The 25,674-nt window shown below is 38.7% G+C and overlaps 1 protein-coding gene across 1 annotated transcript in view; it reads left to right on the top strand.

Annotated features, from left to right (window-relative positions):
• kctd12b (potassium channel tetramerisation domain containing 12b) overlaps nt 1–25,441 on the top strand; it is a 30,647-nt gene extending 5,206 nt beyond the window's left edge. Inside the window, exon 3 of the mRNA XM_084133737.1 lies at nt 22,117–25,441. Coding sequence (XP_083989863.1) covers nt 22,117–22,616 — 500 coding nt within the window. The 3' untranslated portion in view covers nt 22,617–25,441. The remainder of the gene's footprint in view (nt 1–22,116) is intronic.
• Nucleotides 25,442–25,674: the final 233 nt, after the last annotated feature.

Genomic DNA, 25,674 nt, shown 5'->3' with positions numbered 1-25,674 from the left:
ATTACAGTGGGTTTTAAAAGACATCTAAGCATTAAATGGCAGTGTAACTGTCGATCCTTCACTCTGTCCAGCGGTATCATTTGTTGCATTGTGTGCTTGTGTTATTTATAAGGTCCAGACGCAGCTGTTAAGCCATTCGGCCCGCCTCTGAACGCCCGTGAGCCAAAGTCACAATCATCATAGGCATTGAGGGGGATATATCCCCCAATGATCATAATGGGATTTTTCAATGGCCGAGTCTTATACTTTTCCACTTGATTCACCCTAATAATCCACATCCTCAGAGGAAAGCGCACAGCTCTCTGTGTGTGGAGGGGGTGATGGTGCCTCAATCGAGCAGCTTTACTAAGTAAAGTAGGCAGTGACAGAAAGGGGTTTGAAACGTCTCTGCTGAGCCTCTCTCTCTGTGCTTTTCTTTTGCTGCGTGTCCCTTCTGTTTTAGCTGTTTGCGAGTTCCCATAGAAAAGAAAAATCTAAAATGACTAAACTTTAATGCAGGGCCATAACCACCATAGACTAGTCTCCATCAATAATTAGATATGGCCAAATTGTCCCCCCAATACTTGATATTCTTGATGCTGTTCTGCTGCACTCTGTTACACACTTCTCTGTCTTATTTTAGGCTGCTCTGCCTCAACGGTATCATAAATGTCAAAATTATTGAATAGCCAATGAAATCAAAGGAGGCGGTGCTTCACAGAAGACTAGTGCGAATTCCAACGCAACTCTTTAGTTTTACTACAGAAAGAGTGCGGGGTAAGATACAGATAGCTAAACATTTAATATTTGACAACTGTTTTACGGTAGAAATGTTTAAAGCTGACAGTAATATACTCAAAACTTTATCAAGAGTTGCCCTTATGAATCATTTACATGATTTATGTCATTTATAACTGAATGTGACAATACAAGAAATGTTTTGAGTTTTTGAGATATTAGACATGAATAAAAGTGAATGTGTGCAAGTTTTTTAAATAAAATATTATTTGTAAATAGTTTAAATAGAATATTTCATAACTACATTTAGACATAGAGCAGTTTACCGTTTCTATTTCTTTTTGTTTATTCCCTTAAATCCCTTTAAATCCTTTAATTATTTAATTAATTGAAATATAAAGACTAATTTCCCTCCAGAACTGCACCCCCCCCCCCAAAAAAAATCCCCCCAATGTTCTAGACATGGTTACAGCCATGCTTTAATGTTGCAATTGTTTCTTTAAGACAGAAGTGAGTTCAAATGTAAAAGTTTCCTACTCCTCTGGGTTTTCTACAGAGAAAAAAGTGTCCCTTGCACCGGACAAACCTTTTCTTAGTTCCTAGAACTAATGATGGAAGAACCTGCTTTTAGGTGTGTTTGGACCGCTGGAACTGGGAATGATTTTAAAGCAACACTATGTATTTTTTCAACCTTCATAATATATTTCCAAGACCCTTGTGATGGTACATCGACTTACAATAGGTTGAATGACACGTCTGCCATAGCCTGACGGGGTCTGTATCGCTTTTACTGGCACTACGTAACTTCAGGGTTCGGGTAGTAACCCGAGCACAAAAAGAACTAAAAAATTCGACTGCTTTACGGCATACATCACTTCCCCCACCACTTCCTCAAATTCGGACGTGAGAGGCCAACCAGTGTTTGTTTTCCGGCTTTCTTGCATATGTTTTTGTCATGGCCAAAGCAGCAACGGACAAAAAAAAAAAGTCAGAAGTAAGCCTATGTCTAAACGTCGTGTACAAGTTTGGTAGGGGCTACATTCTTGCAAGTAAGGCTCAATCCCAATTCACACCTTGGCCCTACCCCTCCGTTTTGCACATTCCCGTGAAGGGGTAGGGTTGTCTCGATTCTCTTTTGGTTGGAGGGGGAGGGGTAGGGGTAGGGGGAAGGGCCAGATAGCCTTTGAAACGAAGATTTTTCGGGACCACACTTCAAACGAAGGGGTATGAGAAATGTACCTGCATACACTGGCTACAGAGGCAACATGACTGCCAATAATCATTTTCTTTATGTCACATTCAATCTTGTGTTCATATTTACAGTCATGTTCTTCAAAGAAACGGTTGCAAAAAAATTGCTAAAGTTCGTTAACAATATGACGCGTGTAAAAAGCAAAAGTTTGAAGCGAAGTGGACGCGCTAAACACCTCATTCGCGCCACAAGACATCCAGACGCGCGTAAACGCGTCTTAACATTGAAATCACTCGCGCCAGACGCTCTATTCACGTTTGGGGTGAACGCAGCATTAGGCGTTGAAGATATCGTCATCTTCGTTGTTTTTTGCGAACTTCAGAAGAAAAATGCAAAAAAATAGCTGTAACTCACGCAAGACTACAGCCGACGGCATCTTGGAAGTTTGTGATAAACATTGGCGCATCTCCTGTGACGTAGGCGCTAGCAACGACGTATAATGACGTGTAATGGTGTAGTAGTGGTGTCCCATTTCTTAGGGGAATATTTTCACCCCTACGCCTTGCCACTCTGTTTCAAGGGGCAAGGGTAAGGGGTAGGCGAAGGGTTAGGGGTAGGCGAAGGGGTATAAAATAGAATTGGGTTTGGGCCTAAATAATAGATGATCATCTTTTAGGCTAGCCTATGACTGCAGGCTGATAGTCATGTTTGTTTATTTATTTTTCTGGTGAAAGTTTCTTGCCTCAGGCTATAATGCAAATCAATTTTTCAACTTTGCAGATTCATCTATGGTAGCTTGATATTATAATATTGACGATATATGGCTATTACCTACCACACAAACATTGAATTGAATTAGCATTCTGTAAAACAGTAGCCAATAGGCTACTATAATGTGGCTTGTAAACGTGAGCTACGCGATCTTTTGGCGTTTGAAAAAAAATAAAACCCATGAAATTATATTCATATGACATGCTGAAATATATGCCACTGTACTTGGGATGAAGACATTTCACACGCAACGCAAGCAGTCTGCCCTAGACGTGAGAACTGCTTCTGCAGAGTTCGAGGGTATCGGCTTGTCAACAAATGCACGTGTATCCCCTGGTGTAACAATGACAGATATTTTACAACAGTAGTAAAAGACAATACTGTTTCCCAACTGTAGGGGGACCCCGAGAGCAAAAGTTACTTGGTGTTGCTTTAATTCAAGGAACGCCTTTTGGGGGATCTAAGGGTACATTTACATAACAACGATATGCTTAAAACGTTTTTCCTTTGAGTTTTCCGCGTACAGACAACACCATTGCCAAACGATCCCCATTCACACGGATCCGCGAAAACGACTAAAAACCATGTATTCTGCTGCCAGGCCATTAGATGGCGATGCTATAGACACTATAGACTGAACATACAGTATATAATACGCATGTGCATGACATCATCGTTTTCAGAGACTCTCGTTTTTGTGGTTTACATGGAGACCGTTTTCAAAAGTTTGCATTTTCAGGCACCCAAAACGCTGTTGTCGTGTAAAAGAACGGCCAAAACGCATAAAAAGTTTAACGTTTTTAGTAAAAAATCAGTGTTGTGTAAACAGCCCCTTAATTAGCTGCTACTTCAGAGTAGGGTCTAACCCAGGAACTACCAGTGAGGCTGAAGTGAAGGCTGATTGGTCGAGCACACGTAAAACATTTAAAGATTATAGCCTATATATTTACTCCACAAACTAACTCTAGGAACATGGAAAACAGTGATAGATGGACCTCTCAACCTTTACGCTAAGCAGAAAATCCAACACAATTTTGAGAGAACCAAGCCAAACATGTATTTGTGCTCAGCTAGCAACACTGGACATCAACCACATGGCAAACGCTAATACTTTTTAATATAATGTCTACTTTCTGTGTATAACAGTTCTTTCTAATAAGGACTGTTAAACAGATCGTAAACTAAAGACGGAGAATGGGAGCGCTGTGTGCTCAGGATCTGTCGTCAAAATAAAGGTCACAACAACAAACGTGGCTTTCATCACTTCAGAGTTCCTACTGGCGGTGTGAATGCAACAAGGAAAATGGCCCTAGGGGAACCACCCCGGTGGCTAGTTCCTATAACTACTCAGTGCAAACGGGGCTAATGATCCCAAACCTTCAAAGGAGATCTCAACTATGTGTCTCAAACTGATCAGATTTGCAGTAATCCAGTACAGACACTTCTCGTCAAATTCTTTCAAACCAGATGATCTGAGCAACAAGATTCCTGAAGGAATGTAAAAATTGCAATAACAATTTCTGTTATAAATCAGAACTGACAATCCATAGGGATCCTAATAGTGTCAGCTAAGAATCCAATAAGATCCTACTCAAACTGAAATGCCTGTTTTTCAATGCAATTGTATCTTATTTGATTTGGGTGCAGTTCATCTGAACTTTGGTATGGTTCACAAGTGAAATCAATCCTAACTTGATGATGTACTGTATAGTTTACATTTCACAATATTTGCATGTTCCCAGTTACAGTAAGATTACTATCATAGTAGTGCATTCATCTGTGTTGCTTGTCTCCAAATAAACGGCTTTCAGAGAACCTCACACTCTTTGGATCTCATGCAGTGTGTAGTTCTGGACAAATAGTTCAATAATAAAGGGATTTAGGTGTCATCTCCTGAGATACAGTAGTAAATAATTGCAGCTATCACATACTCATAATGATGATGCAAAAATATCACAGTTCACAACCAAGTAACACACAATAAAAAGGCCTGTGGGGGCAGAGGGATGTGGGTGGATTTGAACTCAGGTTCAGACTGAGTAACTAAACCATTGAAAAACCACGAAACCATTGAAAACAGCATCTTAAAGAATTTGAGGTGAAACGTACACAAAATTGTGAAACATATCGATTACATGAGGAACCCTGGCTGCCTGACTATAGATAAGACAAACAATCATCGCCCCATGCACATTAACAGCCAATCTAAAGACAAAACAATGTTTCCATGTTTCCAGCTGGGGACGCCACCAACAGTGCACTCAACCTGGGAAAGGAGATCTGCTCTGATTAGGATCTTCCAAGGTTGCGCCATTAAGAGAGACACAGATCCGAGAACCAAAACATGTTACAATGGATACAACCCCAGTTCTTGGCTTAAGGGGTTTCAATGTGGAGAGTCTGTCGCTGCAGGAGGGTCACGACAGACACGTTATCAGTGGGTTGGGGCACAGGGCGTGCAGAATAGAGTAAGCCTGTTACGTATGAGGCATTCAGAATCGTTCTACGCTTATGTGTCACAGACCGTCTTGAACGAGGAAAACCCCTCCCAGTCTTAGGGAGACTGTCTGAAATGACATAAACGAGGCACATCTCCTGTAGGGTACAACGGGCTAAAGACACACCTTACGAAAAATTTACGAAAATGCTTTTCTCTACTCCCATAGTGTATGATTGCAGAAAATTGCAAATATATGTTTGTATTGAACATTGATGGAGAAACAGATTTTGTGTGAAAATCATAAAAGTGGTTTATTTTGTTTAAAAATCTTGTGAATGTATGAGGTGGGCCTTCTACCCCACACATTATTACAAATACTTTGGGTCAGTGGTTCCCAACCACGTTCCTGGAGGCCCCCAACACTGCACGTTCTGCATGTCCTCAATCAATCACACCTGATTCAGGTCATCAGCTCATTAGCAGTGACTCAAAGATCTGAAATGTGTGTGTCAAACAAAGGAGACATGCAAAATGTGCAGTGTTGGGGGCCTCCAGGGACGTGGATGGGAACCACTTATTATAGGTAAAATAATATGTTTTTAATCATGTCTAAGTTAATAATTGTTCAAAACAATCACAAACAGCAAAGTTGGTACTATTTTCTGTTTATTTTGATAAATAAAATAATTCAATTTTGTTCAATAAATATACTGTACATTAAATATATACATTAATATAATCTACATTAAAATATTTTAATATCAAAATATATTTTTAAAATACAGAAACAAAATTATTTAAAAAAATAAAGATTCTGAAAGCATTGAAGGAGATCCATTGAAGGTGCACAATAAATTATATTTTATTATATAATATGATTAATATCATATTTTTTAAATATGATGGTTTTATTATAAATAGTGATAATCTCTATATTTACCATCTGAATCTAACCATGTCATGTCAACAAATGGTAAAGTCAGCCAGCTGTTTATTATCATGTTAATTATTGTGACTATTATCCCCGACAGCAGGGGTGTCTTTTACCCCACATACCATACTTTTACATATTCGTCCGTTTGTAAAACTGTTGCTTTAATTACCTTGGACAAAACTGAAAATCATTAACAAGACCTTTGTCTCAAAATATATTCAATCATTTTAGCGATTCTTATTTGTTACTTAAATCTACAACATTTTAAAAAACAATAAATATTAGATCAAATTAGCGCAGAATCAACTTTGCGTTGCTGTCTGCGATCGGGTCAAGGATCAGCCAAATGTTCACATGTATCTTGAAAAGCGGATGTTTTGGAAAGTACTGCGACAAGTTTTTGTGCCATCTAGTGGAAAGGAAAAGAAAAGGAAAATAAAATCAAAGGCACCGTTTACCCCGGTGCGCCTTTAGCCCCGTTGTACCCTACTATGAAGGCATCATCGCATGGAGCATGACGAGAAGATTTGAGACACACAGTCTGCTGTTGCCCGAAACTCTAAAGACTCTGGGACTGACAGAACAGAATCTAGAGGGAGGAAAGGCAAATACGCTTCTGCAGTTTGACACAATCCCCCAAAGCGGGCCAGTCCTCCATTTCTGGGCCATTTGATCAGGAATGGTGCTCTGGACCCATGGGAAACCTTAGTTGCTGACCTCAGGTCTACATTCCTGCGAGAGTGTAACTGCACTGCAAAGTGAGTCCACAGACCTGAGTGTTTTTGAGGGGAAGTCCGGACTGCTTCAGTGCTCTTCTGCTGTCTCGTTATCGCTGCAGACAGCTGGATAGGGAACAGCCTCTAGCGCCAGAGAGGCTACTTCGAGGAAAAACAAAATGCTACAGGAAACATGATACAAACAACCAATTATGAAATAATAAACCCAAGGCTTTTCAAAAAGCATTGGCAGATTAACCATATTCCTGAAGAACAGAAATCTGAGGAGTAGTGGCACGGACAGGTCCTGTTGAGGAACACCTCAGTGGGTGCACGTTCACGATAATACAGGCTTCAGACAAGCATCACACCTGGAGAATGTTCCCATAGTCAAGTGAATATATGAAAGGAGACTGAATGAATTTGAAACTGCTTCTACTCCTGAGCAAACTAGAAGCAAGTATGTTGAGAATGTAAGAAAAAAGGATGAGGATGTTGAAGATCTCAAAGAAGTTTATTGCAGCATAGCAGTGACAAAGTACATGAAGCACCTTGGGTTCACCGGTGTCAGAATGAACCCAGAACATCCAAATCTCAAACCTTTTATCCTGTTACAGTTTATCCTGTTTCATTTACTAATGTAAATGAAGTTGCTCCTGTTGTAACAGCTGTGGTCTGTGTTTGAAATGATTAGTTCACTTTAGAATTAAAATTTCCTGATAATTTACTCACCTCCACATAATCCAAGATATTCAAGTCTTTCTTTCTTCAGTCGAAAAGAAATTGAAGGTCCAAATTGAAGTTTCAATGCAGCTTCAAAGGCTCTACACTATCCCAGCCGAGGAATAAGGGTCTTGTTCAAAAAACGATGCGTCACATGATGTAGGCGGAAGTACCGACCTAGTGTTTATAAAGCGAACATGCAAAGACTAAGTCAAGCGCCATTTACAAAAAGAAAATCTAGAAATAAAAGGTAAAACAACGATGTCAGACGATTTTGAAGTTGGAGGAGAAAATGAGTTTTTCGCCCTATCCTACTTTTTTTTTTTACCGGAACACTCATGACTTTTCAATGTGATTACGAAATGTGTGAAGTTGTGGAAATAATAATAAAAACTAAATAAATTATATATATATATATACAGTTGTGGTCAGAATTAATGGCACCCCTGGTAAATATGAATGGCTGTAAAAAATAAATCTGCATTGTTTATCCTTTTGATCTTTTATTTAAAAAAATTGCAAAAATCTAACCTTTCATTGAAGTAAAAGAATTGAAAGTGGGGGAAAATCACATTATGAAATAAATGTTTTTCTCCAAAACACATTGGCCACAAATATTGGCACCCTTTTATTAAATACTTTTTGCAATTTGTTTTTTGTTTTTTTTTAAATTACCGATGGTTTGGCTAGATATAAGTCCACTATATGGAGAAAAATCTTGGATTATTTTCCTCAAAAACCTTAATTTCTTTTCAACTGAAGAAAGAAAGACATGAACAGCTTGGATGATGTGGGGTTGAGTAAATTATTAGGAAAGTTTCATTCTGAAGTGAACTAATCCTTTAATGAAGTTCTGACACCCAATTGTCTGAGATTGTTCTCTGTGTCTCACACCCATTCCCATTCTACAATTGATGACCATTTGCTCAGGATGTGATCAACCCAAATGGTGCAGAAACAATATAACTTGACTTGTCTATGATAATTAAGCCAATTTTGGGATGAGCTCCTTCTTAAATATACTTCGGAGTAGAATCTGAGTCGGGGTAAACTATCATTTCTTACAGGAATCACTTCAACCATCTGGAGTCTTGAGCTTTTAATCTGCCCTCTAATAGTCAATAATCTCAAGAAGCTCTATCCTCAGTCGCCTGACCCAAGAAGATTTACAAGGATGGGTGTTTACCTCTTTACATGCTTTGTGAGACTTGTGCAACTTCACAGCTTTATACAGGCCAGTCGTGCACTACAGCGTTACTTGCCAACATGCAGACTGCAAATGCTTTCCAATTTAGGATTTTAGCTAGATTACAGTTTATTTTCATCTTTCTATTTAGATCGATTCATTTCTGTTGCTCACACACACACACCGTGAGTCAGATTGAGACTGGTGTGTGCGTAATGCGTTAAGGATCCGTCACGGTACAGGCAGCTGTCAATGCAGATAAACAAGAGACTCTGGGAGGAAGTTCAAAGAGAATCTAAAGACAAATATTGACACAGTGGGATTAATTAAAGCCTACGTCTGCATTGTTCAGGAACACTTGAGGGAACGGAGATGAGAATCGCACAGATGGAGGAACATGTACAGCGATGCAACGATAGTGTCGCAGTTTTCCTCTATTGTCTGTTTTATCTGCACTGTCCATCAAAAAGGAAAAAAAAAAAAGTCTTAAGCCGAGAGACCCACTGTAGCAACATTGAACAATACTTGTTCAAACTAATTACACAAATTTCTTTCTCAAACTTGTGTTAAAGCACTGCCCAAGAGGCTTTCAGCTTCGACCTATCAGCCTTGGGCTATCAGAAGCGGTATATGTTTTGTTAGTTTGTTTAATCGTTTCACACAACACACCGTCCGTGATTGACATCATAGGATTGAAACTTGACTAACTTTTTGTATTGTTAGTTGTCTGTTATCTCAAGGCCGGCTGTTTTACAGTTCTCTCTCCCTGTGGTCATGGTCATCACTTTATGCCAAGGCATTTATCCTCAGTCTGTGTTTGGAAGCTGTAGGTCACTGCAGTTTCTTTCATCCAGGAACAGCGTGCCTGAACAATTTTCCATTGATATTCATTCTGTTTGGACCGATGAATTGCAGATGCAAGACTTGGTTGTTATATTGTTTGGTTTGCTTGTGTGATTTTAAAATGTACTTTTATGTTCTTACTTTGTAGTTGACACGGCTAGTAATGTTATATCAACATGGCAGCACCCGTGAGGAGATTTCTGTTCTTCTAATAAGATCTGCTCGTGTATAATTTGCTTTGAATTACTGGATTCATTGTGTTTCAGCATTTTTATTCTCCTCATAGTGGAAATGGTGACCCTCTCCATTTAAAATGGAAAAAAGCGATCTTGTTTAATTGAAGAAATTATATCTATTTAAAATGATATCTTAAATAGATATAAAGGGTGGAGGGAGGGTCCTTGTAGAGTTGGTAAATATGCTTTTAGGTTAGGAGATCAACTGTATTTGTATATGGTGAACAAATATTGAGATTAAGCCATTAAAGTGCCCTCTGGGGGAGACGTGACTGCATCATAAAGCCATTATGAGCCGTAACCATAGAGACGATATGCATCGGTCTCTTTGAAAAGCATCTCACAGCCCACTCAAGGCCAGATCACATGCAGGCTCTTAACCAGCACTGGGTGAACGCAAGATAACAACTATTCAAGACACAGATTTTATTTTTCTTGTCGGTCAGTAACGTTTACAGTTTGCATATGGAAGTGTTAATAAAATATTTTTCCATTGTTTCATTTATGGAATTGCTATTGTAAAAACCAATTTGAAAAAGGTGTGTGTAATCATTTGCACGATTAATTTGCAAAAGAGATATTTTCATGTTTGCTGAAGAGTTTACTGACTAAAACTGACAAAAAAACAACAAAAAAAAACAATCAAAATTGTGTTTACAGTAATGCAGTTTAGTCGACAGGGCATGGCATTTCACTGCATACGTTGTGAGAGTCATGCTATATTGTGGAAGTCAGCTATAAGGTGTTGTTAGGCACATGATGCGACAGAACCCTTCAGCATGACTATATTCAACATATGGCACAGCCTCAAGATCCTCATTGCTTTTGTAAAATGGTTACTACATAATAAAAATGTTTAAATGTTTTTTACAGTTTCATGAAAACAGATTCATTGCGTTCATACATCCATAGTGTTTCTTGTGGAAAAATAATGGTGTGGTGATATTGACTGAATATATTAAAAATAAAGGGTAAGCATTATTTATATTCACATACAATTTGTAAAAGAAAATTGTGTGTATAGAATTGTATAGAAATTGCTGTGTGGATTTTCTTTTTTAAATTGTCCTTTCCAGTGTCCTTGTGCTTATTGTTCAAATATTACCGGGGGGACACTTGAGACAACTTTGGGACAAATCATTTTCTGTGTTAATTGACGGTATGTTACAGCTTCTGCGTCTAGAAATGAGCATTCTTTTAAATATTAAATAACTTCTTGAACTGAGCATGACTGTGATGATCATTTTTTCACATGCTGTGCATACACATACATAAGCGCACACACAGACACACCGAGCCGTGTTCTTATAACACATTCAAGCTGATGATAGTGCTGTAAAAATGTGCCACAGACAACAGATGGACTGCCTGGAAAAGAGTTGAGGAAAATATATTTAAACCCGCTTATAGACCTTACCAAATCAACCCAGGAAAGGCAGTTTGCTTTCATGGGTTCACTTGACACTGCATCAATAGCTGATACGATGGGAACTAGGTGTGAAGATCATCTGGTGATGATTGTCTGAAGCCTAAATAGAAACACACCAATTCATTGGCTGCTGGTACTAATGCTGCCGTCTTAAGTTAGAAGTCACAGTGCCTTAAAAAGGACATTCTCATGGCATCACTCCTCAGATTTCTTTTGATAAGATCTGCGTGTGTATTATTTGCTTTGAAAGATTGGATTCATTGTGTTTCAGAATTATTATTCTCCTACTAGTGGAAAATGGTGGCTTTTTGGAAGTGTTTATCTCTCTGTCCTGGCGAGTGAGGACATGCAAGGTAGTGTGTGTGTAATGCTTGTGCGTTCGGCATGCACAAGCAGTGCTTGAATGGATTGGTTGAACTACCTGCACTTTGATGTGCTTCACCGGGGGCTTGTCTTCTTTACGAGGCAAGAAGGGCAATCAACTATCCGCCATTGCTCTAGTTCTGAGTTTTAAGGATCCGATGTTGAGCTTGAGGTTATGAAGAGCGAGCAGACTGTCTCTACTTCTCTCTTGCTCTCTGCGGACTGTGCACACCTGTAAAGCACACAGCTCTTGCTCTCAATCTTTCAACTTGTATACGTCTCTGTAATTTTGCAGTGACTGATTTATAACTTTCTATTTCACGCTACAGCAGCCATATCACCCTATAGCCCAAGACTGGTTGCTCACTGAAGCTGAGCAGGGTTGAGCCTGGTCAGTACCTGGATGGGAGACTCCTGGGAAAACTATGTTGCTGCTGCTAAGAGGTGTTAGTGAGGCCAGGAGGGGGCGCTGCTCACCCTGTGCTGTGTGGGTCCTAATGCCCCAGTATAGTGACGAGGACACTATAGTGTCAAAAAGCACCGTCTCTCAGAATAGACGTTACACCGAGGTCCTGACTCTCTGTGGTCATTAAAAATCCCAGGATGTCCTTCGAAAGAGAGTCAGGGTTTAACCCCGGCATGCTGGCCAAATTTGCCCAGTTGCCTCTGTGCATCATCATGGCCTCCTAATCATCCCCATATATTCTGATTGGCTTCAGAATGTAATTGTCTCCTCTCCACCAATAAGCCGCTGTGTGGTGGTTGTTCTGGCGCAATATGGCTGCCGTCTTATCATCCAGGTGGTGCTGCACATTGGTGGTGGTTGAGGAGATTCCCCCCTTCCATTTGTAAAGCGCTTTGAGTGTCGAGAAATGCGCTATATAAATAACAAATTATTATTATTATTATTACCAATTCTGCTCACGAGATTGGTCACTCCATGACTGATTTTGCTTTGTCAGGTCCACCGTGTGCCATGTTTCAGATAACAACAGTTCAACTGTGAATTTTGGACACAATTCTTTCTTGTATGGAATCGGCGACCACAGTGTCGCGACTACTACAGGCACATATTTGGTGCCTTACTGTATATTGAGTTAGGCTGTTAGGTATATTTGCCCATTTTGGGCCTGGCTTATCTTGCTTTCTCTACACTTTGTCAATTATGCCGCATTCCTCATTTCAGACAGAAATTGATTAACTGTGTTTTGAATGATAGTTGAATGATAGTTGTTTACACGACCATAAGGTCCATAATGGTCATGGTTACAACATTGAGTCACATCCGCTGCATTCTGCGTTTCAACTGTGCACTTTGAACAGCAGTTTTCTTGCTCCTGCTTTGCAAAATGATGCCTTTGAGCACAGAGGTTGTGCCCCAACTCGCATGTCTAAGCCGTTGGACCCAGGCATGTTTCATAAGATTCCTAAATTGCTGCATTTTACCCTTTCCAGAAATAATGTCACTACCATTGAAAAACCAATGACCAACACTACCACCCCCCACCAGACATGTGCCCATTAAGTGACTCTGAAAAGTGGTATTTAAAAAAAAAAGATGCTGAGTGAAAGCAGTGGCTCTATATTTATTCATCCATTAAGGGATTCAAAGAAGCGCATGAGCTGCTTACAAATTTTCTCTCCCACTCTTCGAAATCTCACAAAAAACACACCATCCCACATTCTATGGACACTCATTTCTGCACACACTCATTTGTACAGCAGACAGAAAGCAACCAGAGCTGGAATTATCAGGTTTTCTGTGAGACAGTAGTTTTTCAGTTATGTAAGCAGTACCAGTGCCGATGAGCCTGTGGCTGAATGAGGGTGTTTATGTATGTGATTAGAAGCAGATTAAATAATCCCATAGCTTGAACACAAGTGAAAGCCAGGGGCATTGTCTCAAAGTTGTGCATAGCTGAGTGTTCTCACACTTTGTGCCGCTGATATAACAAACAAACATCAGGGGACACAAAGATTTGGCAGCATTTTGTCTTGGAACTCTTCCCAGCAAATCCCAATGTAAAAATCACCCAGCCTGGATCAGCTGTTTTCCACCTGTACACATGTGATCTGTGCTCACTCTATCACTTTGCCTTGATACATATCAGGCATAAAGTTGTCCCAAATCTAATTGGACACTTATGTCACACTTGTTTATTTCTGAATGCCATCTTTTTTTTGCCCAAACCAGTTAATTGCAAGTCCAGCACCACAGCCACAGATGTGTAAAGATTATCTGAAAACCATTCTTGAATAAAAACAGAGATACCATAAGGAGCCACAATGACAAGTTACAAGTCACCAATTCAATATCAGTTGGGTAAAAGTCTTACCCCCGGTTTCACAGACAAGGCTTAAGCTAGTTTGAGACTAAAATGTTTGAGCTGTTTTAACTGAAAACAACTTGCACTGACATAATCTTAAAATATGTCAGTGCCATTGTTTTGTCTCAAGATGTACACCAGTAAAAAACAAATTCAAAGGTACATTAATAAAAATACTTAAATGCCCAAATTGAACTAAGCCCTAATCCTGGCTTATTCTAAGGCCTGTCTATGAAACCAGGCTTTAGACTATCTGCTTTTAACTGTACTTAAGTAAAAGATGGACTTGTCTTCAATACCTAAATTATTTTATAAACAAAGTCTGTGAGTAGCACATTCAAATGATCTACCCAATCAGCATGAGAGGAGGCCTATATAGCTGACTCACCTTTGTTCCTCAACAGTTTTTTCTGCATCCCTTCGCAACAACGACTCCTAATTCTTAGCTGGTTTCTATCCCAGCCAAGGATACGGGGAAGTATTCTGGGTTCGGACCACATTTACTCTCATTTGCCCTCCCCTGGATCTGATTATTTGTATGTGTGAACTCGAGAAGAGGGATGCCAGTGAAAAACTTCTTATGTTGCGTATGCAACCCGGTTCCCTAAGAAGGGGAACGAGATGCTGAGTCTGGTGTTGACGCTCTGGGGAATGCCCTCAGCGTGACCGGTGTCTGAGCACGTGTACACAAATGGCAATCACTGACAGATGACAATCATCATCAACTCTTTTGTTTTAAGGAGACATGCAGGCATGCCCTAAAGCATGGCAATGAGACGCAATAAGAATGGAACGCAAAGTGTTCTGTTCTCATAATTCTTATTTGCCCAGCTCATACCCTGATAACCTATTTAGAGGGAAGCATTTACATTACTTTAAACTCCAACTGAATGATCGGAGAGTGTGGTAAATGGGAGTGTGGCATGCAAAACTTTACCCAAAGCTACTCTCATTCAACAAGCTTCAAGTCAATACAACAACCATCCACAGGGATGGGGGGGCGCACACTATCCTTTCTATTCACATGAAATTTACAGCACTGCACCTGATGGAGAAACAAGCAGCAGAGAGCGGTTTCATTTATTTTCTTTTAAACACCTGCTGTAATCCTGTGCCAATTATTTGCAACGGTTGATATAATTACAACAAGCTTGACAAGGAAGTGTAATATATTTAACCACTCCCCGCTGCAATGCTGGAGTGGAAGTGATAAAATGATCATCACATCACATGTAGTCATTCTGTTTTCCTCTTTCTGAATCTCTCTGAGTAATCAATTCCCTGAGGTCTTGTTCACTTCTGCACTTCTGTTGGGCTTCTGCCCCCTACTCATAGGAAGGGGGGCATGACCAGCTACGCTGGCCTTCTGACCCTGTCTCTGAGTTTCAGAAGGTTCAAAGGTAGGGGTGAATTCAGGTTGATTGGGACACTTTTTTCCAGTCATCTCAATGGCAAAAAGTGTCCCAATCAACCTGAATTCACCCATATAGAAGAAGAAGACATGGAGGGTTTGTGTGATGACTCAAACCTCTGCAAGATATTTCTGTCTCAACAGAGATGCTGAAAAGCCAAGAGGGCGAGATCGGGGCATTTCAGGATCAGGTTTTCTCCTGCTCATTGATCCCTGACAGATTCAGCCACAGGTGCCTCTCCATCGAGCACCTGATGGCAGAGGTCGTCTGTTTAGTGGCACGGAGAGCCAAATCTGTGGTACTGCGTAGGTCAGCCACCACCTCAGGAGATAATCCCTGGACCTGATTTCAATCTTTAAGGTTTTCTTGGTCTGCAACACTGCAATAGTGTGCAAGGCACGAGGTGATCTGACAGCTTCGATGGTAAGACCGGAGCCCTTATTGAGGATTCCACACTCTGCGAGAGATATCAAATTAGTTTCTCTTCTGCAGGGGGCATTCTCACATACATACACAAAAATACTCGCATAATCCCTCCACATTTTAATAATTGGAACGTTGGAAGGGAAAAATGCGTGCCGAGTGTGGATTCTTCCAGGACCTTTCCACGTCAGTGTGAAGGTCTGAGAGAAACAGCAAGGGCACGAGGGAGGGCCCACGAGAAATTGTTCATCCAATCGGCCACGAGCAACCTCCCGCTTCTCACATGCCCAGACCAGACTGAGCCTGTCCATGGCACTGGCCATTACATCAAGCAGCTCCCTGTACACAGGGCAGATGGTGGTCCATGTCAATCTCTCATGAGAGTATTAGTAGACTGTAGTAGACTGTTATGTTAGTTACAAAATTAGTCAGTAGAGTGTCTGTTGGGGACTATCAAAATAAATTGTTAGCAGATATTAAGCAGACAGTCTACTAATACTCTGATGACTGCTAGATGACATGTAGTTGCAAAGTTACTTATAGTTAGTATCTAAAGTGGACTATCGAAATAAATTGTTACTATTCAAGCACACTTTTCAACAAAAGCTGGATGATGACACCACTTTTTCTGCAGAGCTTCTTCCCAGACAGCAAAACAGTGTCGGCCCAGATCAGGGCAACATCTGGTACATATGGATTCAACACGAATCAGATGTGGGCCGGATTTGGTCCGACACTGTGTTGCTGTCTGGGTTTATAGCTAATTCGACTTTGTTTCATACTTGACAAATATTGAACTGACTCAAGCTGAATAACAACATTATTGTCTTTTGTAGAGCTGCTTATAGCTGAATTGAACTCTTTGAAATGAAATTTACACAGTTATTGAACTGAACTGAATCAACTTAATAATGCCACTATTGTCTTTTCAGAACTGCTTTACATCAGAATTCAATTCAATTCAGTTTACATTTATTTGTATAGCACTTTTAACACTACACATTGTTTCAAAGCAGTTTTACAGACAATGCATTACAAAAATGTCTTCATTGCCAAAGTAATGTTCATATGTCAGAAATGTACAGTAAATGTAAAATAATAGTGTAGCTGCTGTTCATAACATTTCAAGCAATAGACAGTCAAGTGCTTTTGGTCTGATATAACTGGAGTACAAGGTTATGAGATGCATTATGTGAATGATTGGCTAAAGCAGGGTTCCTCAAACTCGGTCCTGGAGGGCCGCTGTCCTGCAGAGTTTAGCTCCAACACTGATCAAACACACCTGAGCAAGCTAATCAATGTCTTCAGGATCACTAGAAACTCACAGCTAGGTGTGTTTGATCAGGGTTGGAGCTAAACTGTGCAGGACAGTGGCCCTCCAGGACCGAGTTTGAGGAACCCTGTCCTGAATCTAGATTTAAACTGGGAGAGCAAGTCTGAGCCCAAAACATTATCAGGAAGGCTATTCCAGAGTTTAGGAGCCAAATGTGAAAATGCTCTCCCTCCTTTAGTGGTCTTAGATATCCTGGGTACTACCAAAAGTCCAGAGTTTTTTTACTTTAAAGAGCATGATGGATTGTAGGGCAATAGAAGATCAGTTAAATACACAGGAGCTAAACCATTTACTGCCTTATAGGTCAGTAGTAATACTTTGTAATTGATACGGAACTTAATAGGTAACCAGAGATGATAAAATTGGGGCTATTGTATATGATATACAGTATCATTATATTTTTTGTATTATATTATATAGTACTATATATTTTCTTCACATAGTAAGAACTCTAGCAGCTGCATTTTGGTCTAATTGTAGCTTGTTTATTGAGGATGCAGGACAACCAGCTAGTAATGCATTACAGTAATCTAGTCTTGAGGTCATGAATGCATGAACTAACTTTTCTGTATCAGAAACATATAGCATGTTCCATAGCTTAGCAATGTTTCTGAGGTGGAAGAAGGCTGTTTTTGTAACATGAAATATTTCTGTCTAATATAACACCCAGGGGCCGGTTGCATAAACTGCTTAGACTACTCATACAACGTAGTCATCTTTTTTTTTTTTCATGAACAACACTGTTCAAGACTGTTAAACAGTCTGTTATGAACAGGACTGTTCATAACTTTTTAAATTACTAAAAATGTACATTGGCCTAATTTGATACCGAAAAAGTAAGACTGACTGACACTTGACTAACTGCTAGTGGGTCACAGATCTTAAGACACTGTTCTAACATAATGGCTATGCTTATGCAACTGGCCTCAGGTCTTTTGTTGTAGAGGATGAAGTAACGGTACACCCTTTCAAATGCAAATTGTATTCTGAGAGATTCTGTGTACAGGTTTTTGGTCCAATAAATAATACCTGAATTTAATAGAAAAAAATTACTGGTCATCTTAGATATTTATAAAATATATTTTATATCTTTAACACACTCTGTCAACTTGGACAATTTAGGAGATTTCATCTGGACGTGATGAAATATTTAACTGAGTATCAACAGCATAACAGTGGAAATTAATTCCATGTTTTTTTTAATATATATATTAAGGGGCAGCATGTATATTGAAAATAGCAGAGGGCCTAAAACAGACACTTGCAGCACTCCATAATTTACTGATGTTAACTTGAATAATTCCCCATTTAAATATCAAAATGTTAACGGTCAGATATGTATGATCTAAACCACCTGTCTGTGAATACCAGTCTAATTTTGAAATCAGTCGAAGAGTATGTCATGATCTATGGTGTCGAACGCAGCAAATAAAGCCAGTGTTGAGATACAGCCTTGGCCAGAAGCTAGAAGTAATCAAAGTAGTGTCATTTTAACGAACACAGTGTCTGTGCTATAATGGGGCCTGACTGAATTCTTTTTAATAAATGTCTTCTTTTTTTTTTTTTGCAAGAAGTAGCACAGTTGAGCAGACACCACTTTTTCTTTAGACATAAATGCAAGATTTGAAATGGGGTGGTAATTGAGACGAGTGAATAATGTTGAGAAGTGGCTCTTCTGCTACAGGTAACAACTCTTTCAGTAGTATACTGATCTAATAAAAATGTTGTTGGTTTAGATGCGATGATAAGTTTATTTAGCTCTTTCTGCCCTGTAGTTGTAAAGCACTGCAAATGTTCTTGAGAAGCTGAATCCTAAAACGCTGTCAAAGGTTTTACATTGACAATTGTATTTCTGATGCTTTCGATTTTCTCAGTGAAGAAATTCATAAAGTCATTGCTAAACTGTGTTGGAATATTCAGTTCAAGTGACGTCTGTTTATTTGTCAATCTAGCGATTGGACTAAATAAATACCTTGGATTGTTTTGGTTATTTTCCATGAGTTTTGCGGATATGCTCGGCCCTGGAGGCTTTAAGAGCCTTTTTATCTAAAGACCTCTAAATTAGTTTGTTTCCATTTGCGCTCTAGGTTATGAGTTTCTCTATTGAGAGCATGAGTAATACCATGTACCAGAGTACCTTTGTCTCTAAACTTTTTTAATTTGATGGGTGCAACAGTTTCTAATGAACTAGAGAAGATAGTGCCAAAATCTTTAAATGCAACTCCTAGTGCATAATTTGCATTATCTATGTGAATGTTAAAAATCTATGACAATCAGCACTTTATCGACATTGACAAATAGGTTTGAGAGGAAATCCGCAAAGTCTTTTAGGAAATCAGCATAGGGCCCTAGAGGTCTATACACAGTAGCCAAAGCAAGAGATAGCAGTGATTTTTTTCTTATATCTAAAAGTGTAACATTTAGCACAAGCACAAATGAATTAAACCTGTGTCCTGTTTTCTGAGTAACAATAATATCTCTATAGATTGTTGCAACACCGCCTCCATGACCAATCAGACAGGGCTCGTGCTAATAACAATAGCCTGGTGGAGTAGACTAAGACTGATATAGTCATTTAAGCCAGGTTTCAGTACATAAAAACTATTATCTGTGATCATTTCATTCACAATAACTGCCTTAGGTGTGAGTGATTTAATGTTTAAGAGACTAACCTTTAGAAATAGTTTTTGTTCACTTATTTTGTGATTTTCTGGTTTAATCATGATCAGATTTTTTCTAGATCCTATAGTTGATTAATTTTTTGACCTCACTATTCGGGGAACAATTATAGTCTCTATAGGATGGACTACAGATACTTCTATCAACAAAGGCTGTAATTTGGGGTTTGACATGGATTTTAATTGAATTCTGTTTGCTTCATTGATCATTATTTTCCTGTTTATCACTGTAAGTTTTAAGCACAAGCTGCTTTGAGACAATCTGCATTGCATGAAGCACTATATAAATAAAGGTAATAACTATAAGCGAACAAATTATATAAAATAAAATGATAAAATCAATAAATATAATAGAGACTAGTATCATGGCACATTGTTTTTGTGAAGCATCAGTGTTCATAGTTAAAGTGATATGTCATAGTAACAGTGAACCTATGGATACAATACCTGACTTCATGCATCCACTAAAAATCACCAAAACAGCAGCTGATTAAAAGTGATTGCAAAAATGATTCAGAGAAGTTCAGAAAAAACTTGTTTGAGCATTTGAGGACAGATGACACTAGCTTTGATATTTTGTATCTAAAGCAATGACCTTCAGACATCTTGTGACATAAGTGTCCAAATGCTTTTTCAAAGCAGAGGCAAAGCTTTGAAAATGCAAACAGGAAAAAAATGGATGTAATTTAATATTCTCTATGAAGCCCCTCTGGCCTCCACAGGAGTAGATCAAAAGCATAGGGACCTCTGGGAGGATAAACTGTTTACCCTGTCCAAAAGACCAGCCAGAATTTCCGCATTGGACTCTAAAGCGAATCACACTTAGAACAAGTCAGGGAATGATTTGAGTGCAGTTCGCTTTAAATCTGTGGTGTGGTCTGTTTTTTACATGCTTTTTACATGCTTTTTACATGTGTGTTTTGCCTTTGTTTTTGGATTTGTCTTCTGTGTTTTCCGTTTGACCCAGTTTTCCTCATCTGTTTCATTAGTCAATCCCATTCACCTGTGCCTTGTCAATGACCTAGTTAATTATCTTGCTTGCTCCCTTGTTTGCTTTGTATACAAGCCTTCAGTCTGAGTCTGGTCTTCGTCCTGTATTAATGTTCATGTCACCTGTGTTAGAGTGTGCTATTCTGTTCCCCTATATGTTCCCCTCATGCTTTTTGGAATTAAATCCTTCTTCATTGTGCGTTTCTCTTCAGCCGCTTAACCGTGACAATTGCATGATTACAAATATTTTTGTATGTTTTAAAGCTAATGATTCACAATGGCATTCGGATGATGAAAATTTTTAAAGATTTCATGTTTAATGTGTAATGCACATTTATTGTCTATTCTTTAGTATTTTAAAACCAATACTTAATTAAAAAAAGCTTCTTTTAACCACTTTTTTAAATACAAATTATTTTATTTTTTTAATTTCATATAAACATCTGATATTTGAAAATAAAGTATCTTTTAAAAAAAATGTTGAATTAAATTTAATATAATTGTTATGAATAAAAATAAACTGAAATGTTGCGTAATCTTATATTTTGTTATACTTTGTTCTCTTGATTACTGTTGATTTAAAAATCTTGCTTTCCCCTGTTGTTTGATTTCATGGAAGCAGACACCAGTGATTTTGTCAAGAGATCTCTTATTTATTTTATATAAGACATAGGAAGAAGAGACAATGGATAAAACGAAGGTCTTGATTCAGCAGCCTTTCCATCTCTTCCTGATTTTCGGACAGAAGGGCTTGGTTTTTATACCATTAGCATCTCTCTGCCATAGACAAAGACTATCAGTTATTATATATGTTGACCAGAAAACTGCATTATCAGAAAAACACATGATGTGAAACACATGATTATAATGTACCTAAAACAGTACATCACCAGAGAAACATGTGGTTCCCATTAACAATGTATCTCTTTATGCTATGCTCGGTGAAAACACTGCACATACATTTCAGTCTAACTCCAACACACTCAAAGTCTCACAAAGTCTCTCCTCCATGATTCACAAAATACAATTCATTACAAATGATTATAAATGTATATAAAAATTATAACACAAATATATAATACTTCTGATTATGAATATTACTGATTATGAATATTAATAAAAAGTAATAATAATACTAAAAACAATATAAAAAATTTTAGTCTTCAATTACTTTTCCATTTGATTACTTTTCAATTTAACTAAATAATAATAAAGGACTTTTTGTATTCTCTGTTTTGAAAAAAAAAATTCAAATGTTATTTATACTGTATAACTCTTAAAAAATCACAAAGCCATTTTTCAGTGCTTCTGTATATTTGCTGCTCCATTCATCATCAAATACATTTACATAGATATGTGTAATTAATATAATTTAATTTCAGTTTTTTTTTTTCTATTGACAGGAGGCAAATCATCCCTGTCGCCCTGCTTCAGTGATCCAGATATTGAGGAAGCAGTGGAGGAGATCATATATAACCCACATATATCTAAAGTCTGTAGCCTTGATGACACACATGATGCCCTTGACCTGGACAATGAATCTCTTTCAGAATCCCTTCCACCCCTGCCCCCACCCCTTCCACCCCTGGACAGCCCTGTCCTGCCCCTGCCCCGCGACCCGAGCCCCCCTCCACTGCTCGCTCTCAGTCCCGCACGCCCCACCACTTTGTCTCTGAAAACACTTCCCCGACCCACAGTCACCAACACCGTGACCTCCACCACCACCTCCATTACCAGAGAGAATGGTGGACCGATATGCAAAGACCCAGAAGAAGACGAGAAGAAGGTGATGGAGGACGAGCTGAAGAAATGCATCGAGGATTTCAGGAAAATCCGCATACCAAAAATATTCCCTGACCGCAAGAGGCACTGGCAGAGCGATCTGCTCAAAAAATATGAGTAATATGGATAAACCACCCTGCTGAAAACACCAGCATTGTTTTGGGTTCTGGGTCGAGCTGCACCATAGGCCTGTGTAAGTTACTTTGCCTAGTTGTGGCGTAAAGGAGCACTAAGTTATATAATGTGAATAAATGACTTGAGGCTCTTCAACACAAACCTGATCTAAACAGCACTGCACCTCTGTGTGGTTCACTCAGTTTTGCATGCCAAAAACCCCCACACAATCTAAACAAATAAATGTCATTTATTGTTTTTCTTGGATCAATCTTTATGTATTGCTACTTCATCATTTTATATATAGTTTCTGAAACTTAGTTACATAAAAATACTTTTGTTATTTTAAGATAATGGGCCAGATTTACTAACAGCTTGCGCCAGCGTAAACCCTCTTTTGGCGTTAAAAAACTATGGTCAGGATTTACTAAAGACAGGCAGTGAGAAATTAGTGCTGAAAAAGTGTGGACAGTTATTTTTCGGCTGACCTTATTGCACATGCATTTGTAGTTTCCTTTCAGACACAAGGAGAGTTTGCGCTCGTCAATTTACTGTTTTTTTTGCGCCATTATTTACCACCCAAAAGTCAAGTCAAGTCATCTTCATTTATATAGCGCTTTTAACAATGTAGATTGTTCTAAAGTGGCTTTACAGAGATAATAGGAAATTAAAGTAACAGAGATTGTTTTGGCTTTACAGCAGCTCTAGAATAAAGTTATTGTCCATCTTAAGTTATTTTTGATTGATTCACTTCGGTCGCAATGATCATTAGTTATTAACTTAGGGGCCGCTAACACGACACCGCTCTAACAGAAAACTCTTAAGTTATCTCTGCACAAACTTCAAAAACACGAACCAGTGAGAACGCTGATGGCGTGCACTTGCGTATTACGAGTTCAGTCTATAGGTATGTGTGTTTGAATATATGTGCGCAGGCGTGTAGTCCTTCCCTACAAACCAACCCTCAACAAACTACTTGTCTGGCCTTAATTTATAATACAGAATTTTTATCGCTTCCGCGTAGCCACGCGAACCGGAATTATCCCGACAACGCTTTATCTGTAGAGAGGTAAAGAGAAGGGAAGGAGGCCTTCACAGGGGAGAGACTAGTTGACACTTCAGGACTGCGTTGTCTACGTGTCCAGATGCAGGTCCTTCATCAGATCTGGATACAGCCTGGATCCGGCGGACTGCGGTAAACCTCGGGATAAACAGAGAGACTAATATTAGACTAATATTCTTCTTCTTATGATGTAACGAGTACATCAGGATTTATGGGAAGTGTTCCCGGTTCCGGCTGACCTGATCTATGCAGCCTACATTGAATTATAAAAGTCTATAATGTATTATGTGAATGCTAGGTCAAAGAGATGTGTTTTTAGTCTAGCTTTGAACTGACAGAGTGTGTCTGCTTCCCGGACAATGGGTAGGAAGACTGTTCCAAAGTTTTGGTGCTAAATAGGAAAAGGATCTACCGCCAGCAGTCGATTTTGATATTCTAGGTATTATTAACTGGCCGGAATTTTGAGATCCCAATAGACATGAAGGACTATAATGCTTTAAGAGCTCGCTCATGTACTAAGGAGCTAAACCATTTAGTGCTTTGTAAGTAATCAGCCATATTTAAAAATGTATACAATGTTTAATAGGGAGCCAATGCAGTGTTGACAGAACTGAGCTAATATGGTCATACTTCCTGGTTCTGGTAAGAACTCGCATTTTGGACCAGCTGTAGTTTGTTTATTAAGCGTGCAGGGCAACCACCCATAAGAGCATTACAATAATCTAGCCTAGCAAAAAAGCATGTCTTGAAATTTGCACTGCTTTTGGTAGATTGTGTTGGTCATTATGGAAATGATCCAACTGTGTCTGTGTTCTTTAATTTGCTCATTGTTAGTAGATCACGAGCAGAACTTTCCACTCCCATCTGCGTTTTTTTGGAAGTGCGTTCTCACGCTAATTTGCCCTGTTTAGTAAATCTGGCCCTAAGCAACTTATTTCAGTGGAAACTTTATTTTTACAGTAAATTACGTCAAACAAAAGTTATTAACAACCTACTAAGTAACCTACTGTAACCTACTAGGCAACACTCAAGTTTTTTTTTTGGAATGACATGATGGTGTGTAAACAATTTTTTTTTTAAATTATACCTTAAAGTAGAAAAACTTGCCAATGCTTGGTGCAACCCTACCCTCGTCCCCAGCACGGGAAGCTGGTACCACCAGGCTGCTTCATTAGCTTCACTATAGCGAGGTCTACTAGATTTACGTCAAACCATCTTAGTTTTGCTGGTCAGCATCTTGGCTCTGCTGGTACATCAGCTTGACCAGCTACAAAACCATGCAAAACCGGTATGGGGATTCATACTGATTTACCGCCTGTCTTTTCGGAAGGGGAACAAACAGAAATTACAATTATGAAAATGATTTCTGAAAACAACACAATGTCAAAGCTTTTAAATGTCTTCAGTGTAAGTCCAGAGTCTATTAGCAGTTTAGTAATATGTAGACTAAATGAACAAATCTTCCTTAAAACTGGGTTGCTTAAAAAGTATCAAGACATCCTGAATGAAAATGAAAAGAAAATGTATATATGACAGTTTATGTCCTTCATACTGGGGTTGATTTTTAAATGCATTGGTTTATTTTTCAAGCCTTTGATAGTTTGAGATTTTTAAACACATTTTTTTTACATAATAAACTATGATAATTTGTGTAGAGAGAAAACATTCTCGTATCATGAATAAATTATGGTAAAAAAAGACTTCATTTACTGGTCATTTATAGTTCCTGCAAATTTCTGTAATAGTAAATAAAGCAATAATACCTTAAAGGTGGTGTGTGTAATTTCTGACGAATTCTGTGTCAGGATACTCAAACAGTACACAAGAAATGTTTAGATGGAGTCACTGTTTACACATTTCATAGGAATCAACCTACAAATGGCTGAGAGAGAGAGAGAGAGAGAGAGAGAGAGAGAGAGAGAGAGAGAGAGAGAGAGAGAGAGAGAGAGAGAGAGAGATTTACAAGAGATTTACGAGAGAGTTACAAAAACAACAAAGTTAT

The sequence above is a fragment of the Abramis brama genome (assembly GCF_963993115.1).
Source record: "Abramis brama genome assembly, chromosome: 13".
NCBI lineage: Eukaryota > Metazoa > Chordata > Actinopteri > Cypriniformes > Leuciscidae > Abramis > Abramis brama.
The sequence above is the reverse complement of the archived record's forward strand: the minus strand, read 5'-3'. Positions and strand labels throughout refer to the sequence as shown.